Source organism: Bos indicus x Bos taurus, chromosome 14, assembly GCF_003369695.1.
Source record: "Bos indicus x Bos taurus breed Angus x Brahman F1 hybrid chromosome 14, Bos_hybrid_MaternalHap_v2.0, whole genome shotgun sequence".
NCBI lineage: Eukaryota > Metazoa > Chordata > Mammalia > Artiodactyla > Bovidae > Bos > Bos indicus x Bos taurus.
This window is the reverse complement of record NC_040089.1, coordinates 2,972,286-2,989,148: the sequence shown is the minus strand read 5'-3', so window position 1 is coordinate 2,989,148 and position 16,863 is coordinate 2,972,286. Positions and strand designations below refer to the sequence as shown.

The following is a 16,863-nucleotide window of genomic DNA, read 5'->3' as shown; positions in this document are numbered from 1 at the left end:
GGGAAGGACAAACACCGTGTAACATCGCTTACATGTGGGGTCCCCCAAAGTGATACAAATGGACTTATTTACAAAGCAACAGACTCACAGACTTAGAAAACAAATTTACGGTCACCAGAGGGGAGATAAGTTAGGAGTCTGGGGTTAATAGAGACACACTGCTGCTGCTGCTGCTGCTGCTGCTGCAGTCATGTCCGACTCTGTGCGACCCCATAGACGGCAGCCCACCAGGCTCCCCCGTCCCTGGGATTCTCATACATAAGAATAGATAAGACAACAAGGACCCACTGTTATCTTAGTTATACTCAGTATCTTGTAGTAACCTGTGATGAAAAAGAATCTGAAAAAGAATACATATATAGTGATAAAGAATCTGCCAGCCAACACAGGAGACGTGGCTTTGATCCCTGGGTCAGAAAGTCCCCCTGGAAGAGGAAGCGGCAACCTTCTGCAGTATTCTTGCCTGGAAAATCCCATGGACAGAGAAGCCTGACAGGCTACAGTCCATGGGGTCGAAAAAGAGTCCGACACAACTTCGTGACTCAACAATAACAACCTGTGTGTGAAACAATGTGAATCAACTATACTTCAATTAAAAAAGGGAACAGAAAACATGATGTGCACACCCATGTTAAGTAAGAATAAGAACATTTTGAAACAACAACATCAGAAACATAGAACAGGAATACACTAACGAAAGGTATTTAAGACCTCTATTCACACTGAAAATAGCAACGCGTTACTGAAATCAAAGATTTAAAGAAACAGACATATTAAGTTCACATTTTTTGAAGACAAAATTCTCCTCAAACTAACCTATAAAGTCAATATAGTTCCAACGACAACCATTCTTTCACCAAATTTTTGGGTAAGTTGACACTGGCGTATAGTTAAGAAAGTAAACAGCCATGTCCCAGACTGGGAGAAAATGTGTGGGCACAAGAATCTAAGAGACGAGTATCCAGGACACCCGTGAAGCCCTACTGCCCAGGGGCAGAAGGACAAACGGCTTGATTTTAAACAGGGCAAAATATCCGAGCAGATACTTCCCAGGAAAGATATATAAACGGCCAGTAAGTATAGGAAGAGCCTGCTTGACATTATCGTACATGAACACAAACTAAAAGGAGATGGAACACAGGAAGCCTTGCGTGTATCTGGCTGGGGTGGAAACGGTTTCTACACGGTAAACAGACTGGCAGCTCTTAATCAAGTTCACACTTAGCCTAAGTTCCAGAGGTTTCACTCATAGGTGTCTGCCCACGAGAAGTGAAAAGACACGTGTTTGTATGCCAACGACCACGGCGGCTTCATTCACAGTAACCAGAGACCGGGACTTTGCCGGTGGTCCACAGGTCAGGACTCCACGCTCCCGACGCACAGGGCACGCGTTCCATCCTGGTCGGGGAACTCTGCCCTCACATGCCGCGTGGCACAGCCAAAAAAAGAACTGGGAACTGAAAACAACTCAGATGTCTCCTCCACCAATAGGTGAACAGGTGAACTAGCTGCGAGGCTGTCAGACCACGAAGCATCATCAGAAACAGAACGAACCCTGATGAGCAGCGACAGGAGTATCCTAAATCACGGTTCTGAGGAAAGAAGCCAGAGACCGAAGGGTGTGAGCAGCAGTTCCAGAAGCTACATGCAGGGCAAGACCAGCTCTCCGGTGCGGGAGACCTGGCCAGCCGCTGCCTCGGGGGTGTGGGGACCGGCTGCCCGGGGGGCTGGACGTGCTCGTCTGAAGACAGCGCTCCACCTATTCCCTCAGCGGGCTGACAGTGCACGGTTATGTCTGAGAAGAGTCGAACCGAAAACGGGGGGCTGTAACCGCTCTGTAGAGGCAGTGGCTGGGGGGGGCCCTGGGACTTCGGGGTGCTGTCCTGCTCCTGAGTCTCAGTGTCGGTGACACCAGCGTGCTCCTTTGTGAAGAATTCAATAACCTCAATGTATTTGTGCCCTTTTCTCCGTCTAAATTACTCTTTAATTAAAATAGCGTTAAAACACATGCATTTGGAGAAAGAGGTGAGGTTGTGAGCAGGTGCGTACTCACTTCCCTCACTGCTTCTCCCGCCCAGTGTGGACCAGCATCAAGCTGCCTGGTCAGGCAGCCGTTGCCTGCAGCACAGTGAGGCTGAGTCCCAGGACAGGCCTTCTAACCTCAGGGCCCCGAGCAGGCGCCCAACACATCCACAGTCTGTCTCCACCCACTCTCACAAACAAGATGGATCTCCTGACCGACAGGACCTCTCCAGACTCACCTGCAGCTCGTGCTGCTGGAGGGATGAACACTCAGGCCAGGAGGCGCAGGACAAGCGCTGTGGCCGGGCTCACAGCCCCGCCGCTGAACCCGAGGTGCAGGCAGGACCACCCCAGCGTGTTGTATTCAACCTTACAATCACCAGCTTAAGCATGAGGACGTGCGGACTCAAGATCCCGAAAGAGACTCGGGCGGGCAACATCCCTGACCTTCCTTCCAGGTGCGGAGGACGCCCTGCAGCCCAGAGGGAGGGGCCGAGCCCCGGGGACCCGCCACACCCCAGGGACCTGCGTCCACCTGCTTGCCGGGCCCTCGGGTCCCCGCACTGGGCTCTGCCTTCTCCCCTGGGGTCCCCAGCACTACAAACCCCAGTCTGGCAGCCCAAAGGCTCCAGGAGATGAGGCTGGGCCTGGGGCCTCATGCTGACGGTCCCCTTGAGAGAGCGAGATTCCCGACAGTGCTAAACAGGTGGTAGGCACGGCCAGCCTGCAGAGCTTGATTTCCCGTTTCACCATGAAGATGGAGGAAAAGCTTAACTTAGGCCGGGCCATTCTTCTGAGTGGTGTTCCTGACTTGTCAAGAGGACAGAGAGTAAAAGAAATGAATAATTTTTGGGAGCTTGCCTGTATATTACTTGATCTGACAAGTTATCTGAGAAATTTCAAACGATCTGAAGGAACAGAACCAAAAGAAAGGATATTACACCAAGAACTTTACTGGCAACACCTTTTTAATAGGTCAAAGTAACTGTACAGTTCATTATATTCTTCCTGAGAATAATTTATATCCCCCAACAAACTAAAGGGAGGGTGTATTTTTCAAAATTATGTAACAGAATGGATGGTAAAACTGGACATCAAAGGGAAACCAAGTCTGTTTCACCCGATTCTCTCCTGGGAAGACAGACATGATGAAGGGTTAGTTAACTCCAGTGGCTGTAAAATAGTCAACATGGCTTTAATCTTTCTTTATAAATTATATAAAAATGGAAAACAGGGATGGTTCCAGAACTTCTTCTCAATGCAGTTTGGAGGTGCTCTGGTACAAAGCATTTCTGCTTCCAAGAGAAATAACATCGCTACAAAAAACTGGCACATTATTCTGGTGAAAAAAGACAAAAGTTTTTAGTGTGTTCTACAGCTAGTTTCCAACCAAATGTTTCACACACCCACATGAAAGTAAAAGGCAGGAAGGAGGAGAGGGTAGTTTTTTTTTCTGAAATGACTCAAGTCTTCAAAATATAGCTTTTATATCCTTCCTCTGTAAAGTGGTATTAGCATATTGCAACTGGAGAGCGTTCTGACGACAAAACTCCAGTCTGGATAGCAAGTCTGCGGTTGGCAAAGGGCTTCTCAGCCCCGTGGTTCCTGGAACCCTCCGCTTCCTCCTCTTCTTCCAAAGCGAGGTCTGGCCAGTTCAGGAATCAGCGTGTCACCGCCTCGGCCATTTCCACGAAAGCGTATCCTGACGTGAGCACAGCCTATCCTTCATCGTTCTTTAAGAGCTTCTCACATACAACTTTTACTCTCAGAAAAATGCTGCACTGTGGATCCCGGACTTTTCTGAACACCATGATTAAAGAGCTGAAACAACAACAACCCAAATCAAAACGCAGTTAAACTTATGTGAGATTTCCAAGCAGCCGTCAGTCAAAACGTTGGCGCTGGGTGTGCCTGCGCCGGGTGGCCTCGTGGCGGGTGGGGCAAGGGCGGGTCGTGCTCAGTGCGGCCTCGGCTGCCCCAGGGCCTTCAGTCTGGCCTGGTCGATGACGTCGAGCAGGTTCTTGGCGTCCACGGCCAGCGCGTGCGCGGCTGTCAGCATCTGCTTCTTGTACTCCTGCTGCAGGCTGGTCATGACGTACTGCTGGGCCAGTTTCATCTTGTTGATGAGCTCCCCCAGGTCGGAGTTCAGCAGCTTCTGGGCCATCTCGATCTGCAAGGACAAGAGGGTCAGGAGAGCTGCCTGTGGCCACTGCTCAGGGGTCTCAGGAGCTCTTCTTAGGTGCCTCCTAAGAAAGAGACTCCTTCTTCCCTGGAAACGAGACAGAACCGGGTCTCCGCCGCCAGGCCTGCATGCCTCTACTGCACCTGCCGCGGGACTTTCCTCTGCTCCCCGGGAGGTGGTTCAAGGGTGTCAGGAGGCCCGCCCCACTTGGATGTCAACTCCAGACCCTTCCGAACAGATCAGAGGGCGAAGTGGGGGTCGCAGTGATCTATCCACCTGCTCTTTAAACAGTCAGCGAGCACTTCCTGTGTACAAGGCCCCCAGAGCTGTGGACACAGGGACGATGAGAGAAACCACCCCACAGAGACGGACCCGGAGAAGAGCAGGTCCCAGCTCTGAAGAGCAACAGAGACGCCTCGGGGGGCGCGCCCCTCAGCCGGCCGGGACTGCACCCGCTTGCTGGCTTCCACCGTGAAGGGCTCACGGCCCCCCACTCACCGTGCTCCTGCGCAACGCAGCAGGGGGAGGCCCAAGGGGTTTCAGGAGGGGGAATGCCGTAACCCAGAAGGGGCGCTGGTGCGTGAAGGGACTGAACCGAGGTGGGGAGAGCTCGGAGGCAGCGTAAGCAGCTGAGAGAAGCTGTGGCTCCTCAGGGAAGAGGGGCGAGGCCATGAGGAGGAGAAGCAAGGCCTGACCCGAGACGGGACAGCAGGCTGTCTGTGCGCGTGTGCGTGCGTGTGTGTGCACGTGCATGTGTGGTTCATGCTGGGCAGGGTGGAGGGTGCACACTGGTCCCACTGACGCCGCAGGAAGAACGTGCGGTAGGGGCAGACTCCCGCAGAGAGCCGGTGCCCAGGGCTCGGGGGGCGCCCACCGACAGCAGAGGGGCGGCTCTGAAACATCGGGACCTGTAGGTGTCGGGAGAATTGCCGTGGAGAAAAGGTGTCTGTGAACTCACACTGGCGGGCAGCTTGGGGTGGTCACACTCAAGGCAGCAGAGAAGAGCTGTGGGGGTGGGGGGCAAGCAAGGTTGAAAGCAGGGAAGTTCTGAAATCCAGGGGTCTCACCAGGGAGTCAGGACTGGGGGCAGGGGACGGGGGGTGGCCTCCAGGATCCCCGGCAGGAGAAGTAGATAAATGCTAACACTGGGTCCAGAAGAACCCGGCCAGGCAGACGGGTGGGAAGGCGGGAGAGGAAGCAGGAGAGCAGGAGGCAGGGAGCTGTGCACAGGAGAGCCAGCGACAGGGCGGGGCCGTGGCAGGCCTGGCAGCTACGGCTGCGGTCAGACCTGGTCATGTGGGGCCTCCCCGGGCGCTCAGGCGGTAAAGAATCTGCCTGCAATGCAGGAGACCCGGGTTCGATCCCTGGGTGGGGAAGATCCCCGGGAGAAGGGAATGGCCACCCAGTCCAATATCCTTGCCTAGAGAATCCCAGGGACAGAGGAGCCTGGCAGGCTACTGTTTCCTCACTTCTGGTACCTGGAGTTTCCTCATTCTGATGCAGAATTCTTGCTCACTGTAGAAAACCAATTAAAGTTCTAATAAAGCAGACAAGAGAGCTAATCTAACTGGAGAGAAACATAAATCTACACGGTGACAACCGGTCAGAACCATTTTCCAAAATGATATTAAGTGGTGTCGTGCAAGGGAATCGATGTCACGTACAGAAGACCCGCGCAGGAGCTGTGCCCAGCTGCCCCGCACATCCTGACACCTGCCTGGGACATGGCCTCCCGAGGGGATGCAGCGGGGAGGGGGGACCCCCAGCCCTGAGGCCTGGTCCCGTCGTGGGGGACAGCGAGTGCCTGAGCAGCTGGCCCAGGAGAAGCACACAGACACGTTGGGGTCAGGGGCCCCGCGAGCCCCGGGCTGTCGCCCACCAGAGGGAGAAGCCAGAACGCGAGCCTGCCAGTAGGTGTGAAACCCCAGTCGTGGCGACCGTGCCGAGTAAGAGAACAGCCCCGCCGTCAGGAAAGGCGAGCGGAAACACCACAAGCAGGGGGGCGACACAGCCCCTCCCAGGGGGCCCCAGAGAGGCAGACGCCAGCGAGCAGACACACAGAGACTGCAAACGTGGCCCAACGGGGAGACTGGGGCGGGGGGACCTGAAAACTCCTGGTGCTGTTCTGGAAACTTTCTGTAAGTCTGAAATCATTTCAAAATAAAAAGTAAAGAAAAAAACTAACAAAACAAAAACAAGGCCTGCTGGGCTGAAGGACAGACCATGGGCCCCCAGACAGAAAGCAGAAAAGTGGACACAGGAGACAGGGCCGGCGAGGCATGGGAAGTGAGCAGGGCCAGGTGCGGGTCCCCAGACGCTACTTATTTACTGGTCACAGGTTTTATATCGCGGCTTTCAGCGGGAATCCAGGACCGCTCACAGAGGAACTCGAGGAAACTCCGCCCAGCCCGCTGCTCCGTCTGTGCTCCCGAGGACTCCACGGGGCCCGCAGTCCTGCACCCCTGCTCCTACCCGCCCTCAGGACGGCCCGTTCTTCAGGGCGTGGGCGCCAGTCACCCATCGCAGCCCCCAGGATGGACGGGTGGTCCTCAGAGTCCCTGACTGGGGCGCTGGCCGGAAGGTCACGCCCTGCAGAGCAGTCACCACAGCCCCCCAGGGCCCACACGCTGCCCCCTGGATGAGGCCCTACCTCTCGGTGGGTGCTGGCGGGCAGAACAGGAATGGTCTCATCCACCGTGGCCAACAGCGTCCTCAGGGCCAGGCCGACTTCCTAACAGACAGGAGACCACACCAGCGTTAGGATGCACACCAGGCAACTCCACGCCAGCCGTGACGGTGTCTCCTTCCAGCGACAGGACTTTCATTTCCTTTTCAATACTTTGGGGGAAATTTCTGTATTTCTTTTCCACAGTCCTGAGCCTGATCTCGTTATGAGGCAGATTCAGATCTCTGGACACCCACTGCTGTCCTGTCCGGGGAACAGGGGCTCAGGCAGGGAAAGCGGGCCGCGTGTGCAGAGAGACTCTCTTCCCTCCCCGGTGCTTTCCGCAGCCTCAGGGGCCAGCCGGGAACGCTGTGGCTGCTGCTACACGTGGGAGCAAATGCCAGGTGGCACCAGCTCTGGGGGCCTCGCTGACCCCGGGGCTTCGTCCACTGTGCACACGGGGCACAACAGCCCTCCCCTGGCCACTCAGGGTTTAAAGGGATCAAGTATAATCAAAGGTGGTATGACGCCACGGGGTCAACTACGGAAGGACTCAGGTGCTAGGTTATGCCCGCAGCATGGTGAGACCAGTGAGGACAGGCTGCTTATTACCGCTCGATCAACCGACAAGAAGTATCACACAGCGTAAGATGCAGCTTCTATAAAATCACCCTAAAAAGCTTTATTATGTACCAAATCCTGGCTGCTTTTGTATACAGTTGAGTTTATTAGTATTTAGGGAAAAAAAAATGCCTGTGGTTCCTGCAAGTTAACCCTTAAGAACGCTGCCTACAGTTGCTATGGGAGTAGGCTACAAACTCAGCCAGAATGGATTAACTGGGCTGCCCACAAAATAGCACGACTTCCGAGCAGCTATTCCACACTGGGGTTTAAAAACAGCTGTTCCAGAGATGGCTCACTGGTACACTAAAAAGGTTGTTCAATCCTGGAACTCTACAGAAAAAGGAATAATCCTGTTAAAAAATGAACAAAGGACTTGAACAGACATTTCTCCAAAAAAGATAAATCGGGAACAGAATGACCACACAATCCAGCAATTCCACTTCTAGGTGAACGCCCTACAGAGCTGAAAGCAGGGTCTCCCCGGATTACCTGTCTGGCCCTTTAAAACGTAACCACCTGCCCTGCCATGGCGGCACCAGACTGTCGGCGTTCTCCTGCCGCTGTTCTCACCCGAGACCCCCTGAACCAGCAGCCGCTGTTGATGACTCCTCTGCACAGGATGCTCCGGGACCGAGGTCGGGAACAGCAGTGGTCACCGCGCGGCACGGGCCTTCTGAAGCGGCGGGATGGATTGGCCTGAGGGCCGCAGGGACCGCAGCCGTGCGCGTGACGGGGCTTAGCTCACCTTCACCATGGGGACGTACTCCTCCGGCGGGGCGGGCTGAATCTTGCTGGACATCTCGATGACCGCTCTCACCAGGCCTGTCACGTTCTCATACACCCTGTCGTTGGACCGGTCCAGGTTGGCCGTGGGAGGGGGGCTGATCTCCTGGGGCTGAAGCTGCCAATACAGAAGCCAGTTATCTTTCCCTTGTCCAGCAGATGGCAACGTATCACCGCAATGCGGCTAGGAAGGGTCTTTGAGATCAGAGCAGATCACTTAAGGGATCTTGTCTTAGGGGACACACTTCAGTCTGAGGATGATGGAAAGCAGTTCATCCAAGTGACAAATGACTAAGGCACAACTTTTTCTAACTTTGAGCTCAGTTAAAGGAAATGAGAGGGAATCGCACGCATTGTACTCAAAGCCCCAGTTCATTCAGAGAGGTGATTCACTACCCTGAACCCCCAAAATCATTCACCAGAAGAGGAAGAACCCGGGAACCCCACGCCTCTCTGAGGACTTATGGTTATCACAAGTGGACAAGTGCAAGTCTCCTTTAAACGGACAACCTCTGTGTGCTGAGCGCTGCTGCAGCGGGAGCTGTGCGGGTGTTGCTCTGTGGGGGGCCCCTGTTCCCTCACCCACAGTCGAGATGGGGGTGAAACGAAGGAGCACATGTGAAGGTGCCCACCACAGGGCATGGGCACACAGGCTTCAGCAAGTGCTACCCAAGACAACCCGAGCCCTGAAGGCTGCGCTGAGGCCCCGGAGGAACCGCCAGTGCGTTAAAAGTCAAACCGGCCGCCCAGGCACGGAAGGACAGCACGCGTCTATCCTGACGAGACCGAGGGGCAGCAGCAGCACTCGCCCGTGTGGACCTGCTGCCAGCACTCAGCCATCTCTGACCCCGGGACAGAAAGCGAAGGAGTGCTCCACCACTGCACAGATGCTCGTGGTCACTCTGCGGCAAACACACGTGCTGCTTTGGGGGCAAACCAAGCGAACGCGTCCTCCCCGGGCTTCCCGCCTCCTGGTCCAGATGAGCATGCAGAGCAGGGTGTGACGGAGAGCTGGACAGACACGCAGACACCATGTGCTTACCCTCCATGGCTATTGTCGAACGGAAGGTGAGGACAAGTTAAAGGAATTTGTCAGAGAGAGGGAAAAAAGAAAAACAGTATTAATAAAGGCAGCAGACAAAACCCCCGTAAAAACACACGAGCAGAACAAGAGGAGCAGGTTTCCGCCTGTTGCTTGGCTCGCGGGCCAGCCAAGCGCAGCCGCCGGGCGGTCTGTTCAGGGCACCCGCGTACTCAGTAGGGGCCTGCCATGCACCATGCTTGCTTTCATGAATAAATGAGGAAAACAACATGCAAAGCCCGAGCGTGACAATCCGGCAGCCGTGCAAGGATCCACAGAATTGGGGGTCTTCTATAAAGAAAGAGGCGTATCTATGCTGTGTTCACACAACACTGCCCGCTGGACTCCTGAGGTTCAGGAGGAACGGCACACCCTCAGTCCCTGAGCGCCCCCGACACCCGACATCCTCGGAAACAGGCTTCGACCCAGCCGTCCCGCTGTGACAGAGATGCCCGACTGGGGGCTGTATTTAAAGATACCAGGAGCTTCATTTAAAAACAAACGAACAAAAAATACCCCTCATTTGAACCAGTTCTTATGGCTGGGTTCTTCCTTTATTTTAAGTCTAGAAATTTTATTTAATGTTTTCTTTTCTCTATAGCTTTAGAGCTATTCTACTGTAATATGACCGACAAAGTTAACTGAGAGAAATATGGATTTCTTGACTTTTCTTTAGAACTGTCTGAATTCTATACCCTTTGGTATAGAAATTCAGCAGAATCCTAAATTCTGAGGTCCAATCCTCCACGCTGTGTGCGCAGGAAAGGGGGAAGTTGTTAGTAACAGCATCACTTCCGAGAGCAGAAGCGTTGGCACTGAGATGCTGAATGTGGCGGGAGAGCCGGCTCAAAGGGCATCAATCAGGATGGAGAGGGGGGCTTCCTCAGGTGTGGCAGCCGGGGCTCCGACAAAGAACCACGACTGGACTCCTGGAGGAGAGGGCGGTCCGTCCTACTCTGTTCAAAGCTCGTTCCTTTGTGTTCATCCTTTGCCCAGCTCTTGTGAGGGCAGCACTGTCATCACACTGCCAGGGGCCACTCCCGGGGACCCTCCCACAGCACCAGCTTGCTTTGCAGACAGCTGACACTGGCCTCCTATTTTCTTGAGCTTGACCACTTGGAGGCCCCTGGAAGAAGGTTAGGACACACCACCAACCCACAGAGACACAGGTAATCCAACCACTCGCGGTGGGAGGGGTCATCCTGGAAGACTTTGGTAATTCAGAGCCGAAATGTAAAGCCACCAAGCAGAAACTGAGACTGGTTTCTGGCTATTATTTGGATGAATACCAGTTATACCAGGTAAAGGTAAGCATTTCTGTATTAAAGAGAGAGCTTCTTTCAGACTGGATTTGATAATAGAGATAAATACTTCACACTTATCAATCAGAGTGTATTTTAAGTAAGCACACTCTTTCCACAAAGACTTCTACTTGTTCAATATCCTATATATACCCTGTAACAAGGTTGTTTCCCCATTATATTTATTCATAATGTTAGTCCACATGTTAAAAATGAACACAGGTCAGAGGTCTAAGCTGGTGTCTGATCTACTTTTAAAGTTGGTTTTTCACTGCAATACAGGCCATTTTGAAATTTTCTTCTTTTGCTTATGAGAATGAAAAAATTTCCCTAACCCAATTTCTCTCTTCGTTTTTAAAATTTATGTAAATAAACCACATCAGGAAAGGGTTTGTCCTTTTCTGCTCCTCTGTGCTGCTAGCGGAGTTATGGGCCCGGAGGCCTGGCAGCTGGGGAAGCCAAGCCCCGGGCCGTCCCCAGGACCAGCACTCTGGTTTCTGGGAGCTGGTGACCTGTCCTTGGACAGGGGTGCCTCTGGGCCCATGCTAACCTCCACACTGCCCCTGCAGGGGCCAGGGTGGTCCGAGAGAGCAGCCTCTAGGCTGCAGGCAGATGCGCGCCTGGACATGACGTTTTCTCTGCCTGGACAACCTCTCTGACTCTCCTGCCTCTATGAGGAAATCAGCCCCTTGGCTTCTGGTGTAAACCTGGAGAGGCAGCACACAGCATGTGGATGGAAAGTCAGGTCTGCAGCTAAATGCTGGGTCAGCTATAGGGAGGCTGTACCTTTGAAATGCCCTTTAACCTCTGGGAACCGGGGTGTCTCACGTGAAAGCTGAGAAAAACAGTAAGACCACCGATCCCGTGAGGCTGATGTGAGCTTTAAACTACACAGGACAAGTTCTGCCACAGCAGCTGGCACTCAATAAATGGTGGTTGTCAATGAAACACAGCTTATCAGGATGGATCACAGCTACTGGGTTCTAATATGTACCTTTTTCTAGGCACCATGAAGAAGGAAAAAATACCAGTCAACACACCACCTTGATTTTAGAGATATATTCTGAGAGATAACTGACCTAATGGGGAGTGGAGGTGCCCCTCCGCTTGAGTGGGCACACAGCAGGCAGCTGCAGCCGCAGCACACGCTGCTGGGCATACACAGTTGCGGTTCCGGTCGGGGAAGGATCGAAACCCACACCCCACTCCCCCGCCGCCCCAAGCCACGTGGATGGACTTGGAGACACTGTGCCTGCTCAAGGTCTCGCGTCCCCCAGGTGTCTGGCTCAACTCCTCTGTACCATCAGAAGGTATCCTAGCACTTTACCTCAAAGAAACATCCTGTCTGATAAGAAAACACTCTTGAGATAGGGTCTGACTGAGGCCCTGGACTATCACGTGAGAGAACACAGAAAAAGAGTTCCCAGTGAGGCTGGTCCTGACTCCGAGCGGGGTCTGGAGCTGATGGAGGAGCCCCCCACCCCACCGCACATCACTGCAGGGTCGGCACCTGGGATGAAAGCTGCTCACCTTGACGCCCTCGTTGTAACTGTCCCCAGGGCTGCCGAGGCTGGCCAGGCTGCCCAGGTGCCCGGGGGCTCCGGGACGCGGCGGCTTCTTTGGTGGTGCTGCAGGATCTGGTAAAGGAATGAGCCCCATTGAGTAACGTCCGTTAATGGAAAGGATGGAAACGACTCCCAAATAAACGGAGTTATTACAACAGGCGCTAGTCTGAGAGAGGGCCCCCTGCAGGGGTGGGGGTGGGGTGTTTCTGGCGCATTAGAGCTGTAACTCCTGTTTTCCAGTACTTCAGGCGTGGGCTGAATTTGGTAAACATCACACATGCTGTGGTCTGCAGCGGGAGAAGCATGAACACATCACGAGGCATTCCAAAGCTAAGAAACTACACTCCCTTCAAATTACACAAACTGTGTGATGCGCAATCCATTTCTTAACTTACCTGGTTTGCCCACAGGCTGATATATGTGCTGGTTTCCAGTCTGTGGGGAAAAAAGACACGGGGTCAGTGCAGTAGGGTGCTGCGCCACAAGGCAATAGCCGCCCCGTCCAGGACGCCTGAGCTAAACACTGGGTTCAAAGGCTAACGAGACGGTTGCACCTAACATCCAGGGGGTGTGGGGTCAAGGTGGTCACAATTTCAGCATTTCTTTAAAGAAATTATGTCCACAGACGTCTCCAGTTGGCCTACAGGAGTGTGAAATCTGTGTCTGCATCTGGATGCACGGCCCCCTGCGCCCCACCCCATCACAAGAAGGGGAGCTATTGAGGACAGCAACGAGAAGAGGTTTCACAGCACTGGGACATCTATGTTGTCACTATCGCCTGAAGGAACTGGGGTGACACGCCCTCTGCTCTGCACTAGCCAGAGGCCAAGCCAGGAAGCCAGACCACCCCAGGCAGGCGCACAGACAACTAGCCCTCGTCTAGACCGCCGTGCCTACAGCTGCGATCAGAGCCACCTATCCTAGGCTGACTGAATGAAAAGAAGTATGTTCAGAACCCTACCCTACTTTTGAAGACAGACTTGCCTTGGTTACTCTAAAACAATAAACTGGCTACAATACAAGTATTTTAAGGTGCTTTCCTTTTTACTGAGCAGAGACCCACTTCTTTAAAACACAAGGATCAGGAGACAGCACACAGAGCCACAACTGCTCCTCACCCAGGACTGCAGCAGCTCCCGCCAGGTCACTGAACACTCCCTGTTTTGAAGACGACCTGATCACAGTATGGGGCTTTATTTCAGGGTACTCTGTTCTATTCCACTGACCTACGTGTCTGTCTTTGTGCCAGGACCTTACTGTTTTGATTACTGCAGCTTTGCAGTATAGTCTGAAGCCAAGAAAGGTGCTTCCTTCAGCTCTGTTCTTCCCCAAGGCTGTTTTGGCTACTCAGGGTCATTTGTGTTTCCATACATGTTTTAAATGTATCTGTCCTGGGTCTGCTAACAACGCCATTAGTGTCTTGACAGGGGCTGCACTGGTCGTTTTAGCCGCATCACTTCTTCCAGTCCAAACCCACAGCGGGTCTTTTCAGCCATTTGTATTGTCTTCAGTTTCTTCCATCAGCATCCTAGTGTTCAAAGTACACGTCTTTTGTCTCCTTACGTTAAGTTTATCCCTAGGTATCTTATTCTTTTTGATGTGGTGGTAAATGGGATTATTTCCCTAATTTTTCTTTCAGATAGCTCATTCTTAGTGTATAGAAATGCAACAGATTTCTCTATGTTAATTTTGTATCCTGTAACTCTACTGAATTCATTGATGAGTTCTAATAGCTTTCTGGTGGCATTTTTAGGATTTTCTGTGTATAGTATCATGTCATCTGCAAACAGTGACAGTTTTACTGACCTGAATTCCTTTTATTCCTTTTTCCTGTCTGGTTGCTGTGGCTAGGACTTCCAATACTATGTTGAATAAATGTGAGGAAAGTAAGCATCCTCGTCGTGTTTCTGATCTTAGAGAAAAATGCTTTCAGATGTGTGTCATCTTTTCAACATAAGGAAGGAGCCCTGTGTGTGGAGATGTTAAATGGGGGACTGTGTGATTTTGCACACGTGGACTAAAGAACCCCAACATTCTGTCCGTAGAGCCCACTGTGTGTGTGTGTGTGTGTGTGTGTGTGTGTGTGAACACCAAACACTCTGTAGAGCCCAGTGTGTGTGTGTGTGTGCACACGTGTGTGTGATGGGAAAGGCCAAACCCTCACATGCTGGTGACTGGCCACATCTTCCAGGGGCCAGGTCTTAGGGGAGCTGGATTTTATAGCACAGACTAGGGAAAACTATGCATTCTCCAGCTGGCTGACAACCTGGTCTCATGTATGTATGTTTTTACATATGTATGCACACATGTGTGTATGTATGTAGGCAGGCATGTGTCTAGAAATGAAGTGGTTTATATATACCCAAAAGCCTTATTAGGGTGGAAATTTATCTCCTTAATTCCATTACCCAGCAAGTGGCAGTTTCCCTTTTTTACTGGGAATTTAAGTTTTTTCTTTTATTATTATTTTTCTCTTATTTTAACCAGATATCCATTGATGGAAATCCTAATAAAATAATTTTAACTACTCTCCCCTAAAGAACAGGGAATATTTCTAGCAGGCTTTAAATGTATTTAGAATAATAAGAAGCTAGGTCTTCAAAGAGAATTTCAGGCATTTTCTCCTACAACATCCAGGAGAAAAATTTCCTGATTGAACAAATTTTCTCTGACTGTGGAAACTTTTATAAAACACGAAATAAGAGTATACAAATTTGGCCAGATGACAACTTGTAGTAACAGTTAACGTGTGCACGTATTTCAGTATTTCAGCTTACTACTGAAAAGACTGTGTTAGTGATGGGGAGAAATTCTGTGTACTGTATGTTTTAATAACCTTGGCTGGAATGCCGGTTTCAGTTACGGAACGAGTCACTGTGTTCTGTATGACAAGTACTAAAAAGCGTGGACACCCCAAGACACAAAGAGGTCCCAGTCCTGACAAGGATGCAGGCAGCTGCTTACCAGGCCCTGAGGACCTCCGTCCTCCCTGTCGATGCTGCCTCGAGAGAGCCGCACGTCAGGTTTCTGGAGAAACAAGAGCAAACCACACAGTTTCATTTTCGGCTTGAAAACCACTGATGTACTTCTGTACTAAGCGTCTTGAAGAGTTGAAAGTTCCAGAGTTTCAGAAAGACTCTCAAAGCCCATGGGTGACAAGTGCAAGTCAGCGGGCCCAGCAGAGCCCCCTTCTCTGCACGTGTGCACAGCTAACAGAACTGGCCTGCGCCCCGCCCCACGTGACACACGAAGATGTGGGCCTCACCTCTCTTCCTAGCAGCACGCTTTCTTTCCCGAGAAACCCCTGCCCCGGGAGCAGGCACCGATGACGTCTTCCCGGCAGGTGGAGGCTTATTCCTACTTGGCTGTCTTGCCAAACCAGCAAATGGTCCGGTGACGGGTACCCCCCACCGCATGGTGCACCCAGAATTCGAAACCAGACAGAGGAATCTCGACTTAGTAAGAGTGGGTGAATGTCACTAACAGAAGCCTAAACAAAGTAGGCCACACGCTGTGAGGGTGTGGGGCCTGGTTGGTTTCCTCCTCACGGAAACAACGCCGCGCAGTGGCCCCAGCCTGCCCCACCACAGTGCGGGTTTCACGCAGCCCACAGGCAGACGCGCCGACACCTGCCCCTCTGTGCCAGACACACTGGCCGAAGCCCATCTCAAGGTACGTTCCCCTTGCCCTCTCCAGGCTGACCACTCATTTCTTGGTCTCCGTCAGTGCACCGTCTCTTTCAGAAACCCTGTATTTGGCAGAGATGACACAGGAAAAACGACTCTTGTAAAGGAAAGAACGTCCTGATGAGGGCCAGGTGCTGAGGACACTAGCCACAGGCGCCTGTTAGAGGTGGTGACAGAGAGATGAGCTTGGTCTCTCGCTTTACTTAGATGTGTTTTCAAAAGTGAAACCATGTCATATAATTCCGGAGCCTTCATATGACATCACACAGCGGAAACTGGCAAACATGGGAAATGTTGCACAGTATTCCAGAGTGTGAATGTTGTCACACACAGAACAAGGTGGAAGCAGCCTGGGTGCTGGCACTAGCCATCTGATGTACAAATTCACTCTCAAAGGAAAAAAAGTACTCAAGCTCCACTGTCCTCAGAGTAGAAAATGCCACCAAAGCAGAGCAATGTATGTATGTAGGGTGTGGGACTTGGGTCAGGCCCCTGCGCTCTCGAGCTGTGAGACCTGGGCCTCAACCTCTTCATCTGTAACACGGGTAGTAGGTGACACCACTCGCTGCATACCACCCCAATCCTCGTCGAGATTAAGCGAGGTAGTGCTGGCAAAGCACTGAGACCGCCACGTATGTGTGAAGCACAATAAAACGGCTCACCTGCTGTTTGCTGAACATTTGGGCCGTTTTCAAAATTTCACGTGCATGAACAGGCTCTGGGTGAACAGCTCTGTGTACAAACCTTTGACTAAATTCCTGAGCACTTCCTGGGCACATGTTTCTGACAGCTGAGTTACTGAGCCACAGGGTTTGAACATGCGAAAAACAGAATGTGTCAGCCACCAGGCTGCATCTCTGTCCTGCGCCTGCCTCTGTCCATGAGGCCCTGTGCCTCAGCACCGCTGGACTTCACTGAAAACCCGCGGCCAGTCAACAAGCGAAGTGCCACCTG

General features: G+C 52.2%; 1 protein-coding gene across 30 annotated transcripts in view; it reads right to left on the bottom strand.

Moving 5' to 3' along the window:
• Positions 1-2,969: 2,969 nt before the first annotated feature.
• Positions 2,970-16,863, bottom strand: part of PTK2 (protein tyrosine kinase 2) — a 192,975-nt gene continuing 179,081 nt past the window's right edge. For 17 of the 30 annotated variants that reach the window (XM_027560747.1, XM_027560756.1, XM_027560729.1 and 14 more), the window contains 7 exons: positions 15,188-15,250; positions 12,619-12,658; positions 12,189-12,295; positions 9,319-9,327; positions 8,239-8,394; positions 6,855-6,935; positions 2,970-4,192 (listed from right to left, as the gene is read on the bottom strand). In XM_027560747.1, coding sequence (XP_027416548.1) covers positions 3,980-4,192; positions 6,855-6,935; positions 8,239-8,394; positions 9,319-9,327; positions 12,189-12,295; positions 12,619-12,658; positions 15,188-15,250 — 669 coding nt within the window. In that variant the 3' untranslated portion in view covers positions 2,970-3,979. The remainder of the gene's footprint in view (positions 4,193-6,854; positions 6,936-8,238; positions 8,395-9,318; positions 9,328-12,188; positions 12,296-12,618; positions 12,659-15,187; positions 15,251-16,863) is intronic. The other 13 variants (XM_027560745.1, XM_027560751.1, XM_027560750.1 and 10 more) reach the window with 1 other exon arrangement.